Raw genomic sequence first — 25745 nt, forward strand, 5'->3', positions numbered from 1 at the left:
AAGTGACAATTTTCTTGACAGTGATGAACAGCAAGTCATGTATTTATCCATCCGAGAGATGCACTGCAGACAAAGGAGCCAAGCACTTTTCTCATCAGCGCACCTCAGTCTCGATCTCAGAAGGCTGAGTTCATTACAGAGTGCACTCTGGCCCTGGCCTTTCACTTCCAGTTGCTGAAACAAGTACCAATTTTCATTTGCATACTTTGTCTGGTAAACTCTAGACTGCCAATTTAGTTTACACAAATCTCCCAAAAAGCTGTTAGATGGCAATATTTTCTATCGCTGGCTGAGCTCTTTGTCAGCCATCCACACATTTTAAATCCACATTTTTTACGATTTTTTTTTGAATATCTGGGACTGTGACAAACCTTTCATTGGTACTGACAGATTCATATACAAGTCACCATTCATTCTCCAAAGTAACAACCTATAAACCCAACAGACTTCCAGAAGGTCGGGGTAATGACCGCATTCTCTTAAATACTATCTTGGGAGTTGCTTTCAGTCTTTTCCAGTTTCTAGGTCCCTACTTGTATTTCAGGAAATGTTTCCAGAACAGATGTAAACTTAAGACAGCAGCACTGCCTTTCCTGGGTAGGTTTACCTGGAATGGTCTCTTCTTCTCCTGTAAGCAGTCCAGGATCCCCAGCAGCTGATAACGGAAAACTGCACTCCTTCAAAACCAAACACTAGGAAAACATGACATAAGCGTCAAGAAAGTGAGATAATGGAAAGGTTGGTAATTGCTCAAAATACCTTACAAGGAGAAAACACTGACAAAATCTTGCCTGCTCCAGGCATTCATTTAATAAAATAAAATAAAAAGCATTTTTAACAATACAGTCATAATTTTATGTGAAAACAGAGTAACAATTTCAAACAATTTATTTAATCTGGCTCCTGTGCATTTTAACCCGTGGCTCAGCAGGAGTGTTCACTGGCAGGTACCATCCCTTTAACCTCTCCTGTGCTTTTTAAAAAATTATTTTTAACGTACCCAGCAAACTACAGGGACACACACAGGTACCAGCACCTGGCGGTAAGGTTCCACCTGGTGGGCCAGAGTTACAGCTTCGGTATTTTGGAAGAGCCGGGAGGGCTCCGCACTCCCCTCCCGGGCCGCGCCCTCCCCCGGGCCTGCCTGCTCGCCGCCCGGTTCACAGCGCCGGGCGCTCCCTGCTGCGGGTGACTCGCCTCCCCGCAGCGCCCGTACCCGCCGCCGGTGCCGCACCGCTCAAGGACCCAACGACAGCCCGCCTCATGGCCGACATCTTAAGTGAGGGCAGGTGAGCGCTACCCCGCCAGGTGCTGGCGGCGAACGCGGCCATCTTTACTTAGGGCACGACCCCGCCGGGGCTGTACGAATGTCATCTTGAGTAGGAGCAGGCTCTGCCCTCAGCGCTAGCCATTAGCTGCCTCAGGAGCCATATTTGCTGAGCTCACCCCCCCTCCCAAAGCCCACGTCCCCGAGCAGCCCCCGAACGGCTCGCAGGGGCCGCAGCCCGCCCCTCCCCGCAGGCAGTGGCCTCCTCACGCGGCGGGGCCGCTCCTCCCCGCGGGGCCGCCGAGTCAGCTGACGGCGGCGGCGGTTTCCATCATGGCCGCCCGGCCGGGGCGGCCGCCGGCGGGGCCGGGGCGGCGGAGAGGCGCGGCGGAGGCCCAGATCCTGCTTCTCCTCTGGTTCGCGGGCGCAGCCGTGGAGGGAGCGGCGGGCATGGAGCCGCCGCTCAAGTGCGACGAGCTGAGGCTGGGGCAATATCCTGAGCGCGGCTGGGCCGGGCCGGGCGGGCGGCGGGGGCTCGGCAGGGCGGCGGGGCCGGCAGCCCGAGGCCCAGGTGGCCGGAGGGAGGGCCGCTTGTCCAGCCGCCTGGAGCGGAGGGGAAGGGGGAGGTGTGCGGGCCGCCTGGCAGGGCGGGGTGCCCCGTAGCTGTCGAGGAAGGCCTCAGGTGAGGAGCCCCGAGGGGGTCTCGGCTGAAGGAGCGGGAGGGGGCACGTCTGCAGCCGCCTGGGTTCGTTTTGGGGGTGGTACAGTGTGCCTGTGTGCAGGTTTGGGGCGTCTCGGATTTTCCTCTGAAAATCTTTGAACATTTTTCTCTTTAGAAAATCTCATGGGATGAGAGACCTCTCTCCCCCATCCTTCCACCTTCCTGTTTTTTGCAGGACACTCGAGTGAGACGCGTTGGCTTTGCACGGTGCATGAGCCCTCCTCGCTGCCCAGAGGAGCAGGGCGCAGGTGTTAGGCTCTAGCTGCGAGGCTCCTGACTCTCCAGAGGCACGTCAGGCCTTCCCCAGAAAATGTTTGTTGATCGTAGCTGACAGTTATTGATAATCAAATGTGTCAGGAAGCAAATCTTGGACAAGTTAACTTCATCTCCTGCTTTCCTTGGCAGTGGGAGTTCAGACCTCTGGAAATTAGTTCCTGCTCAGTTTTTGGGTTTTGTTTTTTTTTTTTTGTTGAGATTTTGTTTTGGTTTTTTTCCCTAGTCCAAATTTCTGGCATTTCAGATGTTCATTTTTAAGTGTTCTGTGTTGCTATAGATTTAATCTTCTCAACCAGATGCCTTAATTTAGAGGTACTCTGATATTGAAATAAGGGAAGAAGACTAGATTAGGTGTGCTACCTTGTTGCCTTCAAATACAGAGGCTGTGATGGATAAATACTGTATTTCCTTTAGGTAGTGCTGACTGCAGCACTAATTAAACGTGGAGCTTATGCGATATTTTGGTGTATTAAATTGGATTAGCAGATTTGCTGTATGGTAATGTGCTGTTCCGATTTTGGGGGATGGGTCTGAACTAACATCAAGGTGCATCTTAAATCCTCAGGGTTTAAAGAGGGTGGAATAAATTACTGCTAAACCTGTTGTAGTGTTTGATAGGAAAAATGTTTTCCTCAATTACCTGAACATATATGTGCGATGAGCCTAAAATAGACAATAGTACACAAGAGCCAATGAATTGTACAAATCACACAGCATATGGTAAGGATTTCTAATTTATAACATATTGACAGTAACTACATTTTCCAAGGAAGTGTTCAATTTATGCATTTGTGTATCTGCTAGATGAGCTTTATAAAACATGGGATTAGTAATACCATTAGTATGAAAGCCTAAAACACATGGATTGGATGCTTTACTCGAAATGAATAAATAAATTGTCTCTGATTGGTACATTTGCAAGTGAGGTTTCTGGTAAATCTCTTCAATGTATGTCATATCCTCTAGGCTCAGTCCTGCATTACTGTGATTAAAACAAACTATTCCTGTCATAGTTATTTTGCATATACTTATTAGAAGGATTGACAAGTGACAGAACAGCCTTCAAAATCTTCTATTTTGTTAATATATATTTTTTTTAAGGCAACATGGTGCCTTCCATCATCAGGAGTTTTTGGTGCCGTGAGGCTCTGTTTTGAAAGCACTTACATTTATTTTGATGTTAAGTTGTGATGTACTTTGGACTACAACAAAAAAATACTTAAATTGATCACTTGGTTTACTACATGTGTTTAGTGTTTCTGATGTTCTTGGGCATTGAAATAAATGGTCTTTGTGTTAGCTACTAGCACAACAGTTTCGCTTTATGTGCACTCACGTTTAAAATGCATATGTGTGCTTGTCTTTCATATTTTGCTTTCTAAAATGCTGAATAATTTTCTTCACTGGGATGCTCAGGGGTGGTGATGGTTTCCCAGATACTTTTCAGAGACTGGATGAAAATACTTTCCAAAACGGATCCTTTTTTGAGTTCTTCAGTCCTTTATATGATCTTTGACATTGTGTCCCTGATTACAAATGGCCAGTGAGCAGAAAGAATATTACGTAGTCTTAAGATTGATCACAACTCAGGATCGTTAGTTGTCTAAGCAATTACCATGTGATTGCATTGTATACACCGCACATTGAATAAGAGATAAGCTTCAGAGTAGAGGAAGTTTGCTAAATTAATTAATATGTTCTTCTCTATGTCTGTATAGTGGTTTTACACACAGCAGTTTTTAGATTGTCCCCACAATATTTGAGTCACTTCCTTTTTCAGTGTTACCTGAGTAATAAAAATGTAATCTTCTGGAACATGCTTGAAGCACTACTGTTTCTGAACCTTTCTGGGATCCATCACCCAAACAAATACGGGTTTAATTGAAAGCATCAAAGTAGACTCATTGAGTGGCAGGTTTGGAGTCTTACAGGTGTGACGTTGACAGGATAACTGGCCTTTCCTATATCAATATATTTTAACTGCTGTGGGTTTCTTCTAGGTAACAACACTGTTTTGTTTGCTTAATTATTTTTTTACAGGAAAGAATTTTTTTTTCTCTATGCAATATGGGTAGATATTTCTAAAAAATATACTCAAATCCTAGTCCTCTTGCCTGTGTGTATTACTGGAAAATCTGGAAAGAAATGTTGAACTTGGCTTGTAGTGTTGGAATTAACCAACAGGACTTACAAGTACTGAAAACTGGTAGAAAGCAGGTAAAGCACTGAGATTTTTCCCTTTAAAACAACAGACTTCAACAGTAGAGAGTAACTGATATTCTGGTAACGCACTGCAGGCTTCTAGCAGATGTCACTTTCTGGTGTGATTTCCACTTTGGTGCTCTCAAGAGTCAAGCCTTAGTGTATAATAATTTGGGTTGAAAGAGACCTCTGGAAAGTCATACAGTCCAGCCTCCTGCTTAAAGCAGCATTGGTACTGAGTTCAGACCAGGTTGCTCAGGGCTTCGTGCAGACATATCTTGAAAACCTCCAAGGATGGTGACGGCGCTACCTCCCTGGGAAGCTTGTTCCAATATTTGACTGCTTTACATGGTGACAGTGTTTTCTGTATGTCAGGTTCAGATTTCCCATTGACTCATATTGGAGCCAGAATGGAAATTACAACAGAATTAGGGCAGCAATTAGGTTTGTATATTTTGCTTAATACGTAGCAAGGAAAAAATACAAATTAGTCATAGGACTGGCTTGCAAAATGCTTTTTTAAAAAAAAGCATTACGTGTGTGTGTACTGTGCTTTGTATCGAGACAGTGGTGCAGTAGAACTTTATTTGTTTAGTTCACTTGTGCCAGAAAAATGCTGTAATACCCAATCAGTTACTGCTTAATTTCAAATAATTTTTTGTTCTCAGTTCAATGTCTGCCAGCGCCAAATATTACTTGCAAAGATCACCTTGGCATAGAAAAAGTCTTTACAGGACATGAAGTGGGATTTTACAAGCCTATTGAGTGTCGCAATGTGTAAGTACGCGACTTTTTTGTAATAGTTCATCTTTGTTTTCACATTGACATTTTTCTGAAATAGTATGATATGTTGACAGAATGAAGAAGAGAAGATAGTGGTACATGTGTTGCCCAGTACTTAATCCTCTAATAAACACTATGGTATTATAAGGATACAACATGCATGTTTATGAGTAAATCTGTCTTTGCCTTGGCCACTTTTCTTTGTTTGTTTAGTTATGTTTGTGTCTTTGCTTTACTTAGTACTTTATCCTGGCAAAAATTTGCCCCAAATGCTGAGGCTGTTTCATGTATGTGTAAAATCAGCGCAGCTGCTGAAAGGAGCTGGCTAGGGACACCGTCCATCCCTTCCCCTGAGGTACCCCACTGTATACTGAATCAGGGACTGATCTGGGTTTGAACTAACTTGGATCAGTTCCCCGATGTGAGTTGCAGTACAGTCGTTTCAAGTGCTTGTGCCAGCACAAGGATGAGGGCAACTCAAGGATAAAAAAGAGTCGAGAAAGGAGGGCTGGACTAGGCTGCTCTGTGCACCAGCAGTAGTTGTTCATGCCAGTGTAAAGTGTGCCTGTAGCTGCAGCTTAAGTTGTAGTATGCATAAATATTGGAGAAGTGTCTCTTCAGTTCCCCAAAAAAATTCTCCTAGAGGAGCTATTCCCTGTTTTCAAACAACCTTTGTATTTACTGAGATCTTCTGTGTCTTTTAAGAGCCTGTTTCTGAAACATCGTGAAAATGATGGACCTAGTTTTTCTAAAACGTGAGCAATGGAGAGCTCTGTATACCAATAAATGTTCCAACTGCCCAACACTAATGATCAGTGAACACCTGTCAGTACCATTTGTTTCTCCTTTTTGTGGGATTCATGCAGGAGCCTTTTTCTTCTGTCCTACTGGAATCTTTGGAATTTAAAACAACAGTTATATTTGCTGGGTATTCCTTATCACATTAGTGGGTAAATAACTGATGTGATACTTACTGCTCAATAATTTGCCTAACTCGGAAGTACAGCTCTGCCTCTTAGTTTCATAAATATTTTCTCTGTATTTAGTCTTCTCAACAGTCAAAGCTCAGCAAATTGAAGAAAACATATTATTACGTCTAATCAAATTTAAATGCTAGCAAGCTAGACTTCAGTCACATTTTTGTGCAGAAACAATTGCATTTTCAGTCCCATCTGTGATGGGGACTGAGAATAAGATGAGCTATACTAGTTTAATAAAATTGCTCCCTCTTTGAGTAGACAGAAATTCTTACGTTTGGAGTTTCCTGTTTACATACATTTTTGGTTTAATATATTTTCTAGAAACATAAGCCCCTGAATCTACGTAAGCAGAAAAATGTCATCCTCCTTATGATGTGTATTAATTGATCATGACTATTATTTATGATGAAATAATGGTTTTGCTACCAAAAGAACTTGCTGTGGCTTTTCCAGCCCCATGACTGCTAGTATGGCAGCAGAGGAATATGACCCTGTGTGGGCTCGCTAAAAACTCCACTAAAATACAGCTGTGAATGTAGAAAGTGTTAAGCATGCCCTTGATAAAGCCCCAAAGCCAGTTAAAAATGGCACCAAGATTAGTATTGCCATCCTTCATATATGCACTTGTTTAAAGAGTGGTCTAATCACTGATCATTACATGAGCCTTTTGTAAGGCATTTTGAATGTTACCTAAGTGCTAGAAACATTATTTTAAGCAGGAATCTCCAGTTTAACATTACAACAATAGGCCTTCCCTTTCGACTGCATTTTGGAGATTTTCCAGCATTTTATCTGAGTTTTGATGGAAGCTGTAACTGTCTTCTGGCAGAAATAACTGCACATCATTTAACCAGAAAATTAGTTTGAGAGGGCATCTTCACAAAGCAGGATTGTCCTACCATGGGGACAGCATGTTAATCTCTGTCCCTAGCATTTGGAAAGGACAAATCGGCAAGTAGTCCTTAGCCAAAACTGTGATGTAGCAACAGGCCAGATAACAGTTCTGAGATCCAGTTATTTTAGAGAAAGACCAGGAGATGTTATGTGTTTGTTTAAGTGGTTGTGTTTAAGTTGAGTTGCTCCTGGTGTTAGTTCAAGGAAAAGTTTATAAGTAGTAGTAAGACCGCTCCGGTAAAGAAGTACTGGGAGTCAAGATTGCTTTGGTTTGGCTTTACTTTAATGTTTTGGAGGTAGATTTTTTTTTTTCCCCCCCAAATTCTGGAATTCCCCCAATTGACAGTCTACCGTGTATTTTGCTTAGTATGTGCAGGGCCTGATTCTGCAGACTTGAAATGTCTATTGTTCAAGTATTGCTGTTCCCAGGCAAGGAGTCCATAAAATGTCCACACTGAACTTCATTGTCTGTGAAGTCTGTGAAGTTCAGTGTGGACAAGTGTTTGAGCAGTGCTAAGAGACCCTGATAGAGCACCAAAACCACTGTGACCTACAGCAGTACTTGCATATTATCAACTGGTGCGGAAGAGCTGGAAGAAAGTTTTTAACATGGTAGCTGGAAGAAGCATGTGCAGAAAAAATTAAAGATTGGATGTGGCTGGGAAACAAGAAAAAATCGGAAGAAAAACCAAAAAGAAATTGCATCTTTTACCCAATTATATAAATTTCTTTAGATGCCTGGGATATGTTATTCTCCTACTCGCTAGTTTAGTCTTTGGTGCATATTTTTATCTGAAAGAGTAAGTAAAACAAAGGAAATAAAAGAGTGGATGCAGCCTTGTTACAGTATTAACATGCTTCCACTTCACACTAGATTTCTTCTGCCTGTCAGTTTGACGTTGACTAGGGTGCAGACTGTTCAGCTTTTAAAAGCATCTCAGTGCGTAAGTGAGTGCTCAGTTCATTACTAGTTTTAATCAGGAGCATTTAAAATTAAACTGTGTTCCCACCTTTTATGTCAGAGCTCTCTTTATGCTTTAGTGTCCTTGCAAGGTTGTTGATACTTTGTAGTTGATAAACAATTTCCAACAGTTGATTTCAAATTTTAAATAAAACTATTAGTGTTCTTTATGGTGCAAGCAAGACTTTTAAAGATGGTAATTTACATTACATTAGGTTCCAGGAATGCCCAGTATGTTCTGTGTTGCTAATAAGTGCTAAGTAACAAATACTGAGGTAAGAGCCATGATTTAATCACTTAATGTTGCCATTAAGTTTTAAAGTCAGTAAATCTAGATAATAAGCAAAAAGGTAGATCTTTATTTGGCATTGAAAGTCCTTAATAAAGGTGCTTGGACCTTTCTCAGCTACTGTCTTTCTGAAACTCTGTTTTATGCAGCTGTCAACCAAGAGTTTAATTTGGGCTTATTAAATAATTGCTGGCACATAGTATTGCACGTATCAAAACAGTGAATTATTGAATATTTTTAAAGTTCTAATTACATTTGGGTTTGCTTTTCTTTGCAGAAGCTAGCTGTTTGCCAATGCAGCAAAGGATGCAGCAAGTTCTAGTATTGATAGCTATATGTTTCCAGCTCAGTTATTAGTGTAAAGTTGTAAAGTCACATCAGCAGTGACTGAAAGTTACAGGTGGTTTAGGTGACCACATTATTCCAGCTGTTGGCAAGACTGGTGCCAATTAGTATAAATCTCAAAAAGTGTTGTATCTGTTTATTTTGTATGACTAACCATGGGATGCTTAACTTTAGATTACCTCTCTACCACTGTACATCTTTGTACTGTCAACAGTTCTTTTCCTTTGTGAGTTTGTGCCATTTACTACTTTTAGACTGTAGTAAATGGATACACGACTTACCCTTTTTGTTGAATCCTTCATGCAGCTTCTTCAGCCAGTGGCCATGGCTCATTTCTTCTTCAGATCTCATTGCAATTACTGTCTCTGGTGACATCTCACCTGTCTGTCCTGTTCCTCTTGATTTGGCTGCATGTGAGACTAATGCCTACAGACAGTATGCGTACACCTCTTAGCTTTCAAGGGTTGTCTCAGTAGGGCTGAACTGTTAGGAGGTACTCTGTGAAACTGGGAGTGTATCAGCAACTGAATTATGTCTTGACAAGAAATCATGATTTAGTTTTAATCTATTCTGCAAGAGTATACTTGAGTTGCAAGCTGAGGTTGCTTTATGGAGAATGCCTACCCAGTTTGAAAGCTTAATGTTATCAATTCTGTGTCTATTAATTAAAGATAAATAACAAATCTGTAGAGTGTTTGTGGGTTTTTTTTGTTTGTTTGTTGTTGGGTTTTTTTTGTTAACTGAAGCAGCAGGCAAATGAGTCACTACTTTAATTCTCAAAAGTATGAGTGAATATATTTTGCAGTCATTGTCCACATTACTTGTTTCTTTTGGCAGAAATGGATACTCCTACAAAGTCGCAGTGGCTCTGTCCTTATTTCTTGGATGGTTGGGAGCAGATAGATTTTATCTAGGCTATCCTGCATTAGGTAGGTTTGTTTCTTTTTTTTTTCTTTGAGGTAAAGCTTGTTATGACTGAGTTGTTTGTGTATACTTATGTTTTGAGTAATGAAGTCTGACAGTCATAGTTTTAGTATTTACAACTAGAATCCTTACTTTATTGTCAAGTAAGATAAAATCCTGCATTATTGTCAGCCTGCTGTTCTGTTGGAGTGCGTAGTGACAGGTGGATCTAGTTGTCCAACAGATAAAATCCTAATAAGCAAACATGATTATTGCTATTCATAATTTTGCTTTGCATTGGTGTTTACCACTGCATACTTTGTGAGGCACTGAAACAGAAGTGGTTTTGACTCATGTGCCAGCTACTTAAATGGTGCTTGATTTTACCAGGAAGATAGTGGACAAACTTTATGGTGTAAATATGGATATGGATACGGTGGGATATGGAATTTATGCTGGCAAATGCATACCTTTATTCTAGCTCATAGTATTAATAACAGTTCTGCAGAAGCTGGGACCTTTGGTAAGACTTACCTCTGGTTGGTGTTTTTAGGACCCAATTCCCAGGGTGGCAGTGCCACTGGCTCTTAAGTACAGAAATACCTTAGTATGTTAGAATTACTTTCACTGGCTTTGTTTCTGAGTTGGACAAATGGAGTAAGTTTAAGTTTAGACAGCATGGAGCCATGAATTGAAAAAAGCTATACAAGTTACTGTCACTTCAGCTAGGAATTTTGAGTTTCTGTCCATTAAGTGCAAACCCTTGATTTTTTAATAACATTATCTGTCCTTCATGATAATCTTGTGTTAACATCTGTGTCTTTTTTCCCTGAGATTCTATAATTAGCACTTAGTTTGTCCATCTGTTTCACAAAAGGATACATTTTTGGAAGCGGTCAGTAAGGTGCACCTTTTTGTTACACTATTTTGGTATAGCGTTTTTGATTTGGAATAACAATTTCCAGTAGTTATTTTGTAATATATTGTGGTAGTACAGATTTATAAATCCTCAGTTATTACACAGAAGTTCTTTATGCCTTTTGCTTGTTAAACCTACTGGAATATACTCTAGCCAGTAACCAAAGGTAAAAGACTCAAACTCCTCCAAAGTCAGGTTTTCAAGCTTTTGAAAGGTTAAGACAACAAAAGCAGATAGGTAAGAGTAGAAAAGAATAAAAATCAGTATATTGGATTCCTTGACAGTAGTTGATTGGGGTTTTTTTAGGTCATCTATGCCTTGGCAAAAATGGTTAAGAAAGGTTAATAGCATTGAAATACTTTGTGCAAGTGTAGTGAAGACTGTAAATGCTCTTTGGTTTATTTTTTTCCTTCTCCTTTGCTTAAAGAGCACACAAATACAAACAAGCTATTAAATATGAAGAAATCAGGAAGTCAGTTTCTTCCCCTCCCACACACTGTGAACTAAACCATAAGTTATTACTGCGTAAAAGCACTATTTTTTCCCTCCATGCTTTAGAGCCCTGAGTTTATTTTCTCAGTGTGATCTGCTTGTGGGGAGGGACATGAGGAAGAAGAAAAAAACCTCAGCTTTACCCTGCACTCCAGAAATAAATTCCAGGTTCAGAAACAGTTCTTCTACATCCAGTAGCATAACAGAGCAACCAGTTCCTCAAGTAAACTGGAGCTGGTGCTGGAACCAGCAGTGGTAAGAGAACTACTGGGTTCCTTAAATGCTAGCTGGCAGTGAGGTTCAGGACCAGAGCTCAGACGAGGTGGTTATAAGGAGCATCACAAATAAGTGGTGACTGCACTTGATGCGTGTAATAACAAAGTAAACTGTTCACCAGCTTGACATTACTTAATTGTCTTAACTGTTGTTTCCTAAGGCTAGCATTTCTTTAGTTGGCTGTTTCCGTTATGTTCTGTGCTGCTACTGCCTGTACTGATACCCAGGCTGACTACCTGGCTGCTGGAAGTTGTACAGGTTAGCCACTGGGAACCAGTTTTTTTAAACAGTTACATGCTTGGGGTTTTGCATGTCTAAATGGCACATAGTAAGTTGTAATATGTATGTAGGTTTTTCTTCTCATCAGCTGAAAGGCCATCCTGCTAATACTCTTCCATCTTCTTCATTGTTAGGTCTTTTTCCCTGTTCTAACTGCTGTGTTCTTCTGTGGAGAGGTTATAAACTCTCTCCCTGAAGTTTATAAATCAGGCTTGTTTCATCTTGCCAACTATGGGAGCTATATCTAGACAGTGGGATGCTCTTCCTGCAGTGTGTATGCAGTTATTCCCCCACTCTCCTCCACATGCAGCCTCATAAACAAGGCATGGGGGGGAGGGGTCATATGTGGGACAGATTGCTGCTTCTGAGAGAGGGAGTGCAAAGGAGATGGTGGAGGTCAGGAGACCTTCAGGTGTTTGACCAAGAGCATGCTTGTTCTTTGGAAAACAGCCGTGTGGTTTTACTAGCAGGTATTATGCAGTGTAGCAGTTTGTGTCTGTGAGGAGGTGCTCTGGGATGCCATACCGGCTGAAACATGCTTCTCTCCGGCCTCAGAAGTGTGCTGGCCCTTGTAAGCACAGTTAAGGATATACTTTTTAGCAGGGACCTGTGTTTTCCTTGTACAGCATAGCCTACGACTGACTTGGAATGTGTATCTGTTGTATTTTCTTCATACTGTCTATGCCTGGGTAAAGAGGGAAATGTCTTCACAATGAGTATCTCCTTTTCAAAATAACCTAGATGTTTGCCTAGCTCAGCTGAAGTATTACTTACAATGTATATAATACTCATTGTATTATATTAATTGTACAAGAAACTACTGATACTTAAAAATTTTAAGGCAGTCTCCTTCTTCTGATGGCATTTTCCAAATTAAGTCTACCTTGCATGGCAACTTCTGATGAAGCATTCATCTTCAGTTGCTATTGCCATATATTTTCTATTAATCTTTCATTTATTTATAAAAATAATAACATTTTTGAATACCTGTTATAAAAAAGTTTCTGTATTTTTTTATATATCTTCAAAGTAAATTCCTTTTTCAGCAAAAATATAAAAATTATACAAAGGATTCTTCTCCAAAGTAGCATGTTCTGAAAATCAAATCAGTATGTGCTGCAACTCATGGGATGGTAGAAAGTCTCTTTCTATTAATACGTAAATTTTGCAGCTGAAGCTGGGATTTTTTTCTGTCTGTGCTTCAATCAAAGAGAAGAAAATTTCTAGTGACTTGGTTATCAACTTTTGCCTTTCCTTGTTTAAGAATATGTATCTGTTATAAAATATAAATGGTTAATGTTTAATTTAAAATCTTTAAAGTCTATTCAAAGTGTAGAAATATATTAATATATGTGGTTTGGTTTTTCCCCCCTGGTAATTAAATATCTTTAACTTTAGGTCTGTTTCTAGGGGTGTGGGTGTGTGTATATATATATGTGTGTGTATGTATGTCTATTTGGTGGGATGGGGAGAGAGTTAGAATGTGATTGCCACCAGAAACACATGAACTTCATAGTGACTGGCTTAAAGCTATGGTTAAATTTTATTTTCCCTTTTTAGGTTTGTTAAAGTTCTGCACTGTAGGATTTTGTGGAATTGGTAGCCTAATTGATTTCATACTTATTTCAATGCAGGTAAGTCAGGGCTTTCAAAATAAGATCCAAATCTGTATTTGTTAAAGCTTTGATTTGATTGCTAATACTTTTTAGCATTTTAGCCTTAAGAACCTTTGTGTATTGAAAAATCAAGGCATCTATGTCAGCTCTGTTTGTAGATTGATGTTGTAGAATATGGACACGAAATATTAATGTATTCGCTGTTTGAATTAAAAATTAGATTAGCTATCTATAAATACTTGTCATGAATAACTTGGAAGCTGTAGCACTATAAGCTCACTTTGTCAGAACTTGTGAGATCTTGATGTGACATGGAGTGGTGGACTTTGCAGGCGATGTCCTGTTGTTCCCAGAATCCTGAAGGTCTGCATTTGCATGTACTTTATACTGATGGAGCCCATAGTCTGAGGTGTCCATGTAGTGAGCAGGAGAGAAGCCATTGCCGCTTGCTTTTTTTTTTTTTTCCTGCCTCTCCTCCAAATACAGGTTCTGTATCACCTGAGATCTGTGACTGTAGGATTCATGATGATTAAATCCCCAGCTGGGGTGACATCTTGCAACATCATGAAATTGTCAGATTGTCTTATTCTACAGTGCATCCATTTAGCATGAATTGCGGATTGTGATGAACTTAAAATGCATTGTGGATATAGGAATGATTATAGAAAAATATTTTTAAAGTATACATCTTTGTATATACAGTCTTTTAAATTATATGCATTCTCAAATTCCTTTCTATGCTATTGCAGTGATCTTGCCTCAGAACACTTACAGATACGGTTGAGAGTATCTTTCATCTCTCTATTCATCTCCCTGCTGACCCCACATCAATTTAGCATTTCCGGAACAAAAAAGCCATGATCTTCTCTCCTTCTCTCCACTCCTTACCTGTGCAGTATTTCAAAGATACTTATCACCAACCTAATTCTTGCCTGTCTACCCTCCTTTGTTCAAGAAAAGTGGTTTGGAGCACACTCACTTGTTAGCCTGACTTTGTGACTGAAATCCTCATCGGCTTAACCTAGTACCAGCGCCTGGCTGTGTAATTTGGTTGATTAGAAGCCCTAGGGAAATGTTCTTTCTGAGACAGCGCTCACTAAAATAGTTAAACTACAGCACAACTTCAAAATAAATCTAGTTTCTGTTTGACTAATTAAGCATGACTAATTTTATGATGGGAAAATTAGCAGTAATTGAGACATTAGCACAAAGTATATATTTCACTTCATATTGAAAAGTCTTGGTTCTTTTTCTCTTGTAGATCGTTGGACCTTCCGATGGCTCTAGTTATATTATAGATTACTATGGAGCAAGGCTTACGCGGCTCACTATTACCAATGCAACATTCAGGAAAATGCAGACCTATCCTTAACCCTGGCAGTAAGTGTCACAAATGCATAGGTGCATTTTATTTTTGCAGATGGAGCCAGTCGTCCACTGAAATTGCTGATGACTTAATTACGCTTCATCAGAACTGAATATTAAATGTACATTAAACAAAGATGATAAAATATGAAAATTCCTCAAGTTCACTTGAGTTTACCTCAGAGGCGCTGACTTTCTGTGTGAGTGCTCTATTTCGGTGAGCACATAGTTTGTTACTAAGTTGTACCATTTGTGAAATGTGCAGACTTCTACAGTTTGCACTGATGTTCCGTAAGTATAATTTAGAGTATTATAGAGAGGTGGAGAAAGAGTTGTTCAGAACAGCTATGCTGATCTTCAGTCCGTCAAACCGTCTGTTGAGGGTTTTAGCATGGATGGGCCAGGATTACACTTTTTTTTCTGAAAAGAAATTGGTGCACGTGTTTTAAGCTACAGAATGTCCAAGAATTGAATTCTTTGTACTCATAAAGCCTTTAAAAGGTTCTTATTTTAGATCAGTTGTGTTTCAGTGAAGTAAATTCTGTGTTCTGAAAGTTCTTTGACCAAAGTCTTTAGGACAAGCAAGATTTACCTAGATGTTCCTTTAAAGAAAAGTATATACGCACAGAGACAGAAAACATGTTAACAGAATCTTCATGTTACTTGACCAATTTTAAGCATTCCCTTCACCTTCTAATGAAAACTGGCAGTAACTGAGTGAGAAATCCATGCAATCTGAACTTTAGTGTAGATTTTTTTTCAGAAATGTGGGCTATTCTTTTGGGTTTGAGATGAAACTTTCAAAATGTTATAAATGTGTCCACAAGTGGTATTTTTAAGGAAATTACAAAAAATGAGATTCCTGAATAGATTTTTAAAAGTGCAATTTGTGAGTTTTAGTCTCTTTCAAATCTACATTAGGACTGGTGCACAGAAAGCTTTGTAAAGAAATCCTTTTTTTCCATATCGGTGTAACCTGACATATCACATAATGAGAATAAGCACAAAGTATTACTTGTGGTTTAACATTAATTCTTTCCTTCATGCAAGAAAGACATAGTTTTGGAATACTTGCTAACATGTATTTACTTGTGGGTTCAAAGAGACAAGAACACCATTAGCTTCATTCACTTGCCTGATACTTGTTACATCTCCCTTTTGTCTCTTTCACTGAATGCTCTTTGTGCATGTCAGTTTTGTTTCCTGAAATACTTTGAAAAACAGACAGGAAGTGGATGGAAAATAAATGTTTGGATCAAATAAAATCTCATGGTAAGATCATCCTGCGACTTGTCTGCTTTTTGTTTTTTAACCCTGAAGCTGATAATATAGCTGTGAAAATAGGAAGATGCCATGGACATTATAATAAAAAAATAGCCTTGGGCAACTCATGATACAGGATTTCATTCTACAATGTACATCCATGTGTACAAGTAGCAGAGGCTTGACTTAATGATTTCAGCAGTCGGTCTTGTGCTTCACTATACATAAAAGAATACAGGAGCTATTTTGTGCGAATCGGATGAAAATACGGTTAGTAATGAGGTCCATCAGATAGTTTGTTAATCCCAGAAACCAAGTAGCCAGCAGAGAGAAAGACTTGCTATTCCAAGTCACAGTGTTTCTGTAGAAACAGAAGATGTGTGTCAACCAATGCTGGAAATAAAATCTGCTGTGGGATTCTTTCATTCTGATGCTCTCTGGATTGTGGTACCAGTGCACGCTCTTGTCAGGACTGCACTGCTTTGTCATAGCAGTCAGAGTGAAGCCACAGGTGACCAGACAGAGCAATATTGTGAGCCTTAGCAAAATTTTATTTCTCTTCCCTTTAGATGGTATTTAATTTGATCCCATGTCTTGTACTAACAACTTTCCACATCTTTCGCAACCTTCTCCTTTGTCTGTAAAGCCTTTTAGAAATCAGTGCCACAGATGGCGTAACATTTGGAATTTGCATTGGATACTGTGGGAATTATGTTCTGTATCTGAACGCGTGTATCTGTGGTTCTATATGCTTATTTAGTTGCCTCACTGAAGTTTAGAGAGGGTTAATTGAGTAAGCAGATAGTACTGCAGGGCCAGTAGAGAGTTATTGAGGTCTTTGTTTTCGTCTTGTAATTGTCAGATATGGCATGTTTACCATAAGGGCTGTGAAAAGTTGTGATGCAAGATGTAAAGCTGTCCCACTTGTTAATAATAAATTGGCTACAGTAATATTTATCAAAATGTCTGTCCAATGATGATTTTCTGTGTTGTTGCCTGCTTTAGCTTTCTCCTATCAATCAAGTTGTCCATCCTAGTGTTTCTGTAGTTCTGATTGCTTTGACTGCACTGGAATAATTTCTCTCCGGATTGTTTTCCCCAAAACAGTTGCAAAGCAATAAAAATAACTAGAGTGTACTGTGTCATCCTCCTGCTTCATTCCCAGATAAAATTATATCTGCTGGTCTTGCAGATATTCAGGAATCCTTTCAATATTCCATCAAGACAAAGAAGTATTATTCTTTATATGTAAAACTGAAGAACATAAAAAGTAAGGGCCAGAGTTTAAAAAAAGAATGTGAAGTGTCTAGCCTTTAAAACCCTGTATAAAGCTATTCACTGAAGATGCTGTGGATCCATGCCAGGAGTTAAATCCAGATCTTCCCTAAGTACCAGTGCAGTTTAGTCATCACAAAAATGACTCCGTAAACCTGTCTTTTTTTCTCCTTTTTTTTTTTTTTTTTTTTTTTAATGTCCATTGCAATGTGCTTAACCATGATCTGAAAGAACAGTAGCTGGTAGAAACATTCAGCTTTGGGCACTTTGCATTAACACAGTGCAAACATGGTTGTACTTAGGTGTGCTTGCTGTATTAGTAAATTACTCTGTATTCTATCTGTTCAGGTAGGTCAACCATCTTTCACTTGTGTTTAGAGCTCATTTTCCAAAAGAGCGGATTTGGAGATCTTTTAGCACAAACTCAGACTCACTGACTAGTTATTCCTGCTGTGATTTCAATCACGACTAAGCTGCGGCAACTTCCTGTGACAGTATTTTGTTATCCTAATGGTTCCTCTCTCCTCCACCACCCACCACTTAACTACATGAAGATACCACTTTGCTTTCAGGACCTGATAACACCTTAAATGTTGGGGTTTGTTATGTTTCCAAAGATGTATTACTGTATGTCTGCCAGTAAAACTTCTCCGCTCCACAGGAAGGTCTTTGTGTTTGAAATGCTCTGTTAGAATTTTTTTGGAGAACATCTGTTGTCACCCCATCAAGAATTGTTTCCTTTGTTCCTCAGGAGTATATTCAGTTATATTTGCTTACACAGCTACGTCTATTCAGTCTTCTCGCATCTCTTCTCAGTGTTTTGGGTGTTTTTTTATTTTTAGATTCATTAGGTGTTTAGTCCATTTCTGCACTGAGAGCCATCCTTGTTGCTTGCTCTGCAGTTTTCAAACCTGTTTCCTCCAGAAAATGATGTTGAATACAGTAAGGTTGGGTGCTTGAGCACCCAGCTGGGGAAATGCCAAAGGCAGGATTTTGCAAGCAACCGTTCGTTTCCATTGCTTCATAGGACCATCACTAATTGTGTGATTGCCTGTTATTTCACTAATATATCATACAGTCTTTCAAACTCAGTGTCATCTCATCCCTAACTACTTTGCCATTTTCATTGTTATAAATGGTCACTATATGGCATCTTTAAAAATACGCATCATTTTAATTCAGTTAAGTCGTGCTTTTTAACCAGCTACTTTGTTCTGAGTTCAGCTTGCATCAGTCTGCCAAGATATGAAATACAAGAAATTATTCTGTTTGCATCTTCTGCCTGAATCTGAGGAGAAAAAATAGCTTAACTTTAGGCATATGCTTAAATGTGTTTTGCTAGACTGAGATTTGATCAAGACTATTTCCACTTTCTTCCTTCCTCTCAATCCATCTGTGTTACCCAAAGAACCTTTCTAATCTTTGTGAATATAAGAGAAAATTGCATTCTGTATGGAAACTTCAGCACTGATGGTGGAAATGGCTAATAATATTTGTTAAAGCTCTGCGACATCCTGTGTGTCACAACTTTTTTTTTTTTTTTTACCTCAGCTGCTTTTCATTGACTTTTGTTCGTACATCAGCTCTGTTTGGTCATGTATCAGCTAGCTTTGGACATCCTGCCACAAGTTCTCAAGTACCTCTAGGAGGAGTTGGACTCTTCAGAGCTGAATCAAGCACGTAGAAATGTCATGGCATCAGATCAGGGAATCTTTTATATATACAAAGCAAAGACACAGTGGGGAGCAGTAGATGTCAGTAAGAGGAGGTTGTAGGCTTCAGTTTCTGCAGAAGGTCCGTCTCAAAGTTAAAACCGTGTTGTCTCTTTGCCTTCTGCTTCCTGAAGGTGGAGCCAAACCCCCTATCAGATCTCCACATCTTCTGAAGTTGTTCTTTATCATGCAGCAAAGACTTAGCACTCCGGTATTTTTCCTTGCACAACAGAGAAAATTGGAAAGTGGATGTGAGGATTCTGTCTGGCCAAGATGCATTTTGCACTGTGCTCACTCTCTAGAAATAAGAGTGTAGCAAAGGAAAAGAAAGGAAATACAAGAATAAAAAGGGCAGTCTCAACACTGTTTGCACCATGTGTAATGAAGGTCTAGTTCCATAAACTCCCAACAAAATAAAGTGTTTAAAAAATACTGCTTGTCTCAAACTCTTTGCTTTTCCCAGGATTTCTGTTTCTTACTCTTCGTGCATTACAATCTCGAACGTACTCATGCTCTGATAATTCTCCATTATACATTTGAATGGCTGCTTTCAAGACTGCAGTGCTCTCTCCGAGAAGCACAGTTCTCAGGCTCTGCAGATGCATATGACACAGCAGAATTTTAGGCAGTATAAAAATTATAAAGATCAGTTTCCATTACCGTAATTGCTATATAAATCCTGTCTTTAAGAGGCTTAGAACAGGCCTCTTTAACCTTGGTTTGAGCTGAGGTTTGGTCCAAGTCTGATAAGTTGAACACCAATTCTTTTTCTTTTTTCTTTTTTTTTTTTCCCTTTCCTCTGCACCATTGTAACTTGGTGGGGCATGGGGTGAGGAGGGAGAAGGGATCCAGCACATCCTCTGCACTCTGTCTCTGACAGGGTGGTGGCTGTAATCAGGACACTATACCTGTCCCCAGCCCACAGCGAGACTGAATGAGGTGTACATTTTGTTACATCTGAAAAGCACCGTTTCTCCCCTTGGAACCTGTGGCTGCCTCTTACACAGCCGTACTCCAGAACAGGTGTGAGACGGCTCGGAGGCAGACGATCCACAGAGTGCAACTGGAAGCACTTGGATAAACCGTCAGATCCTACACTCTTTGGAGGGCTGCAGCAGTAATTCCCATCTTTTATGTCATTTGCACCACCTCAATGAAAGCGAAGGTGGTGACTGCCCTGGTGCTTCCCCTTTGGGTAGCTGAGATACCTAGAGCTGCTTCCAGCTGCCTTCCAGGGCAGAGCACTCAAAGGTGAGAAAGAAGTTGGCAGCACCACATGCAGAGGTTGGTGATACCCTGCTCCATTGCTTAAGCATACCAGACTCTTAGCTGTAGGCCAGAGAGCAGCTTTGACGTGGGTAGCCATTACTCACTCAAAAGAAAGTCTGGCACAGCATTTTCCATGTCATGGACCTGTTCTGCGGTGGGTGCTTTAACCCCTAGTCAGTAGAGCTGTAGCAATGAATTTATTAATGTATTCTGTTTCCTTTACACAGAGTCTTCCTCAAAGTTCCTTGGATTTACCATGGGGAAAACATGGCAAGAACATGTAGGAGGAGATTACTGCCTGTAAAGAACTGACTGAATGTTCACCTTGAGCCTGACGAGACTGCCCACCATATGGATTGTGTTGGCAGAGGCAGAAGCCTGGGGAATGCAGAGGTGGGGGGTAGTTTTTAGGGCTTTCATTCCATGGTCCCATTGATTATAACGTTATTAAGAGGAAGATGCATGCGACTTTTAAGTTATTTTGTTAACTAAGTGTAAGCAATGGATGTGTCATGCTAACAAACATAATTGCTGGTGTGTCTAATACAGTATGTAAGTGCAGTATAGTGAATTTAAAAGGTTGTGGTAATCTAAGAATGTTAAAAGGGAAATGTGTGCCTGGGGGGTGTGGGGGCTGGGGAGAAAAACGACTTACTTGACATTCACTGTCTTCCTCCCAGCTCCTTTGCTAAAGTAGGAACAGAATCGGAACAAAAAAATGTTTGTTTTACAGCTGTACCAAGTTACGGCGTGGACTCGTGCTCCCCCCCTCCTCTCCCACTTGCATCAAGTACATCCTGTACTTTTGGCAACATGTTGACTGGATATTTAAAAGCTGTGAACTGCTCTGAAAGTTTCACATACTGGGTTATGGGCCATGTGTGTTTGATCAAAATTCAATTACTGCACTGTACCATGCTTGGAAACCTATCATCCCAAGTTATGAAGTATGACGAAATAGGCTAATCTAATTGGTTCAGTATGGGAGCAGTATCAACCAAGCTTGTTATGATAAATAGCTTCCTGTGTTAAAGGTTCTCTAGAGCTTAAGTATCTTGGCTCACCTCCCTCTACAAAATAAGAATAGTGTTCCCTGGGAACAGTTACATCACTGTCCCTCTCCTACATTCACAATTAAAGGTTTGTGGATTTTTTTTTCATCTTGCTGTTCCTTGAATAGATAAACCATGGCCATCTACCCCATTCCCCACTTCCATCTCCTTCCCCTCTCCTCAGGTTAGGTTGTGCCAGCCTTACCGTGAGTCCGCCTGTTCCGTTTCGGGGCTAGGTAAGGCGAGCTTGACCAGGATGCCAAAACCCACCCTGGGCCGGAGGCTGGGGTTGGTGTGCTGCCACGTCAGTACGTGTGACATGTCTGTTTATAAAAAGAATTGAAATATTTGGTGTTTAGTTAAACTTCAAAGCACTTGTCTATGCATCTAATAAAAGAGGTATTGTATAGTGAATTTTGTACCTATAGATGTGCTATTATCTTCTTGAAACTGAAATTTTAGTTCATCGGTAGTTAAATGCAAATCCAGTGTGCAAGTGCTGGATTATGACTGGGGAAGGACTGTGTTCTAAGCCTGGATTTGTAGTCTCTAAATTTGTCGCTAAGTGAGCTGTCTCCCATGAGATGATACTGGCTTCCTGATTTTATCTGGTCCATCTTTGGCAAGAAGTACTTAGCTCGGATTTTGATGTCACAGTAATAGACAGTGTCAAGGCGGGGGGGGGGGGAACGGAACCAACATGGAAAAGTGGCTCCTCATGGCTGGCGATTCAATTTTTTCCTTTCTTGAGCCACACCCCCACGTGCCTCCTAACTCAGAAATCCCCTTCAGGCAAAATAACTGTGTGATGATCATTTTACAAAGACATAACGTAGGTCCGATATTGCAAGGGCCTTTAACATCATGAAATTTCTCCCAAGAATAAAGTTATTCACTTACTTAAGGGTTGGTAGAATGAGTCCTTATGTAAGTGAGTCTTTGTATTAGCCCCAAGACTGCTTAATACCTGGATTAAGCCTGTATGGTGATTAATGCCTATTTACTATATCTGTTATCCCACTGCATTTTGCTCTTCAGCCTTGATTAAGCCCTTTGCTTTACCATTTAAAATGTCCTGCTTAACCTTCTGCTTACAAACGTACACAGTGCTGAGGTCTGCATTTTTAACTAGAACAAGTTCTACCATAAATAATAGCATTTAATTTTAAAGTGCAACAGCTACAGTCACCACTTGATTAAATGACAAAGAACAGCAATAGCAAACTGGGGAACATGGAGTTTTTCACAACAAATGGCTATGTCCACATTAAAAAAAAACAACAACCAACCTTCCTGCTGCTGATTAGTACTTTCTGTGCAGGTCTTTATTTTACATGTTTATAGAAAATTATTACCAAAAGACCCTAAACAGTGACTCTCTGCGATTTCCCCAAATATCTTTTGAAGGAGATAAACTAGATTAATCTCTCTTTATAAAGTTCCCACAAGAAAGCTCACAGACACAGTAGCTTTACCTTCAAAAATAGAATGTGACTGTAGGCACTTATGCTAATCTCTTTTTTGGCAAATCAGCTTTTTTGTATTGAATCTTGCTTGATTGAATAGCACTGGAGCTGCCAGAGTAAATGCTATTATCAATGTACAGTAATTAAGGAAATAGTCCTTGTCACTCCAACAGTGTCCAGGCAGTGCCTTCTTAATAAAGTTAAACGACAAAGAAATCTCTTCAAGGTGTAGGTACCGGACCGGGGGAGCTCTTGCCAAGGAGCGAAATAATGCAGTGTAGAATTACAGGTGATGCGGGAAAGTATAAATGCCCGCGGAATTCATGCTAAATGCATGTTTGACGCTAAATGTCTAAATAGATGCTCAGCACTAAAACACATAATTGTTTAATTTGTAATGTAATTTCCTGACTCAGGGCAGTTGAGCATCTCCCAGTCTCCACCCTTAAAAAATGTGTGTGAGGGAGAGGAGGGGGGAGACCCTTCCATCATTCAGCAACTTCAAAGATCTTTTCCCCCTTCAGGCAGCAGCCTGCACAAATGATAAACCTTGCTTTAAGATCAGCAGAGCCGGGCTCTGCCAAATCCATTTGGGGAGAGAATTTCAGTAAAAAGGACTTGTCATTCCTTCCCCCGCCCTTCCGTTTCACTTGAAACTTTACAGCCTAGAAGTACTTTGGTGGATCGCAATTGTTCCTGCAGCAGCTGAAGAGCGAGATTCCCCAAGGAGAGAGAGAAAAACCTTTGGCCATCTTCTGTATTATAACCTTATCGCATGCACCAAGAAATGTAAAACGTGGTGAAGTAGGGTAATTCTCAGCTACCAGAAATGCTGCTTAATAAGCAGAGAACCCTGATCTGTGCTGCCCGAGTTTTCTCCGTGCTTCTCAGCTGCAGCCCCGCGTAGAGATCATTGCAGCAAGCTGCTCTGGCCCGAGACATGCTGAGGTCTGCATTTGATAGCAAAGAGGTTTTGTCCAGCGAAGGTACATGCAGAAGGTATGTCGTTTAATGGGCAATAAATAACAAGGGAAGGTATTTCATCAAGTGTGCCGGGAAATACCGCTCACGTAAAAATACACACATTGCAAAAGACTCAGCTTGGGAAGCAGGCGCTCAAAGGGTTGCAAGGGAAAGGGGAGAGTGTAGCGAGGCTGCTGAATTTTGTCCCACTACTTGTAAGATAGGCGCAGAAGGATCCTGGCCCCTACGCTGCTTTTCCCCAGCAGCCTATGTCTTATCTAAACTCCATATAATAATTTTCATATTTCATAAATCTGGCAGTTTTGCTTGGGCAGACGTTAGTGAGGATTTTAACATTCCCTGCAACACTCTATTTTAATGCATTGACATTCTTAAGCCTAGGCATCGTAACCTCTCCATTAAATCTTTGACACAATGAAGTGTCTTCTAAATAAAATAATTCAGAGGGATCGATCCAGTGAACTTCAGGGTGCACCTTTTCAATTATTTTTTAAAGATGGAAGTGTTTTGTGCATATTGAGCGCTAGATTTGTGCGAGTGGGAGGGAGGGGAGTCATGTCTTGCAAGTGGACCTGAGCTCCACTCCAGCACCAGCTCACAGAAACGCTCGGAGGGGAGCGAGCACGCGAGCCCTTCCCGTGCTTCCAGCATGACTCTGAACTTGGCTTTGCTGGATCTGGGCCTCTTTGCTGTTGTATGTAAAACATTAATGTTCTATATATTGTTCCAAAGAATTTATGAGTTGGGGTTTTTTTTCCACATATCCCTAGCTCGACCTTCAGAACTGTCCGCTCAAATCTGAGCAGAAGTGCCCTGGTCAGAATTTTAAAAAAAAATGATAGCCCAGGCAGCGAGTTTTTTAATTGAGGCATGCCAAATACCAAAGGCAGATGCTTTTTCATTCTGTAGCTCCTGGATACGCGGTCTACTTTTCGGTTTCAAGGACAAAGGAAACACTTATCCAATTAGATGAGGCATGAGATTGTGACATACGGGCTCTTTCCTTAAATAAAAAAAATGTTGGAAAAAGATATTTGACCCTAAGTCAATAAGTGCTATTAAAATAATGAATGCTCCATAAATCCAACACCATACACAGCCCGTGCTGGGAGACGCACTGTTTTTGTCACTGGGAAGGCTGGGACACCGCCCAGGACAAAGCCCCACGCAACTCGTTTGGCCAAATGGCGTCCTGAGGGCCTTACTTTTAGCACGGGGTTTACAGCAGCGTAAGCCAATTAAAGTGTGAGGCAGACTTCTGCTACCTGCTCCCGCTTGACATCTCTATCGAGTCAGCTCGGGTGATATCGGACGCAATCTGGTTGTCAGAACGGCTGAGCTCCCCCCGCACGCCCAGCGAGGACGAGGGGATCTCCTGCTCCTCGCGAGGCTCGTGGGAGCCGATGTCTCGGTGGGAGCGTGGCTGGCCTGAGGTGGCGGTGCTGGCAGGAGGGAACTGAAGGCCTGACGCATGTCACAGCTGAACATGGAGCACCCCAGAAGCACGCTTGAATTTCTGCACGAGGAGCATCACGTGTCTTTGTCGGAAGCTGGATGTGTCCGGGGTCTGCGGCAGTTCGCTCCCTGTACCAGGGGTGGGGGCAATAGTTAAACTTCAAAATAATCACAGCTCTTGTGTTCCCAGCCTGGGAGCTGCACTGTGTTTACTTTAGTCTTAACAGTTTACCAGGCAGCTGGAACTGTTGACTGATAATTGCTGTGAGTTGCTGATCCTCCAGAAGAGTGAAGAGCCTCCTCCGGCCTCCGCCTATTGTTTGTACCATTTGCTTTGCTGAAATTACTGAAATTAGCGTTATCAACACTGCGTGAACTTGAGTCTCAGGTGCTGGGAATTAACATTGTCTGTTTAATTACATCAGTTTATAATATGATCTGCTGTCTGTCCTTTTTCACACAGTGTTGCTTGAAGTGATATTGCAGTCTCTCATCGAACTGGGTGCAGGGCTGAGTGATGCTGAAACCAATGGAAGGGACTAGAAAAATCGCTCCTGTTCTCCCAGCCAGGTCCAGCTGCCATTCCGATTTCTCTCCACCTCGGTAGCTGTCTGCAGACCTTTGCAGCATTCACCCTGCCACACACTGTTGCAGAGTCATTAGTTATGTATGCCACCTAACAAAGGCCAAACCGTGGTGTT

The 25745-nt window shown here is 40.9% G+C and overlaps 1 protein-coding gene across 5 annotated transcripts; it reads left to right on the plus strand.

Moving 5' to 3' along the window:
- Positions 1 to 969: 969 nt before the first annotated feature.
- On the plus strand, positions 970 to 24414 carry TM2D1 (TM2 domain containing 1). Of its 5 annotated transcripts, none has more exons than XR_005106833.1 (8): positions 1009 to 1758; positions 2911 to 2984; positions 4842 to 4910; positions 5135 to 5243; positions 9556 to 9647; positions 13148 to 13221; positions 14465 to 15840; positions 20315 to 24414. XR_005106833.1 is itself a non-coding variant. In XM_037404769.1 (8 exons), the coding sequence occupies exons 1-7, from the start codon at positions 1601 to 1603 to the stop codon at positions 14573 to 14575; spliced, it is 687 nt and encodes a 228-aa protein (XP_037260666.1). In that variant the 5' UTR covers positions 1015 to 1600; the 3' UTR covers positions 14576 to 14583; positions 20315 to 24414. The 5 variants fall into 5 exon arrangements, 4 of the variants coding, with proteins under 4 accessions (XP_037260667.1, XP_037260666.1, XP_037260669.1 ...); XM_037404769.1 differs by having other exon boundaries at positions 1015 to 1758; positions 14465 to 14583; XM_037404770.1 differs by lacking the exon at positions 14465 to 15840 and having other exon boundaries at positions 970 to 1758.
- The last annotated feature ends 1331 nt before the right edge of the window (positions 24415 to 25745 follow it).

Source organism: Falco rusticolus, chromosome 11 (assembly GCF_015220075.1).
Source record: "Falco rusticolus isolate bFalRus1 chromosome 11, bFalRus1.pri, whole genome shotgun sequence".
Taxonomy (NCBI): Eukaryota; Metazoa; Chordata; class Aves; order Falconiformes; family Falconidae; genus Falco; species Falco rusticolus.

Bases quoted from the DNA above. Each gene is read 5' to 3' on its own strand.
- TM2D1 (XM_037404769.1), top strand. From the start codon at position 1,601: ATGGCCGCCCGGCCGGGGCGGCCGCCGGCGGGGCCGGGGCGGCGGAGA. The intron at 4,911-5,134 runs GTTTGTATATTT...TTTTGTTCTCAG, and splicing joins AGAATTAGGGCAGCAATTAG to TTCAATGTCTGCCAGCGCCA. The intron at 5,244-9,555 runs GTAAGTACGCGA...TTCTTTTGGCAG, and splicing joins CCTATTGAGTGTCGCAATGT to AAATGGATACTCCTACAAAG.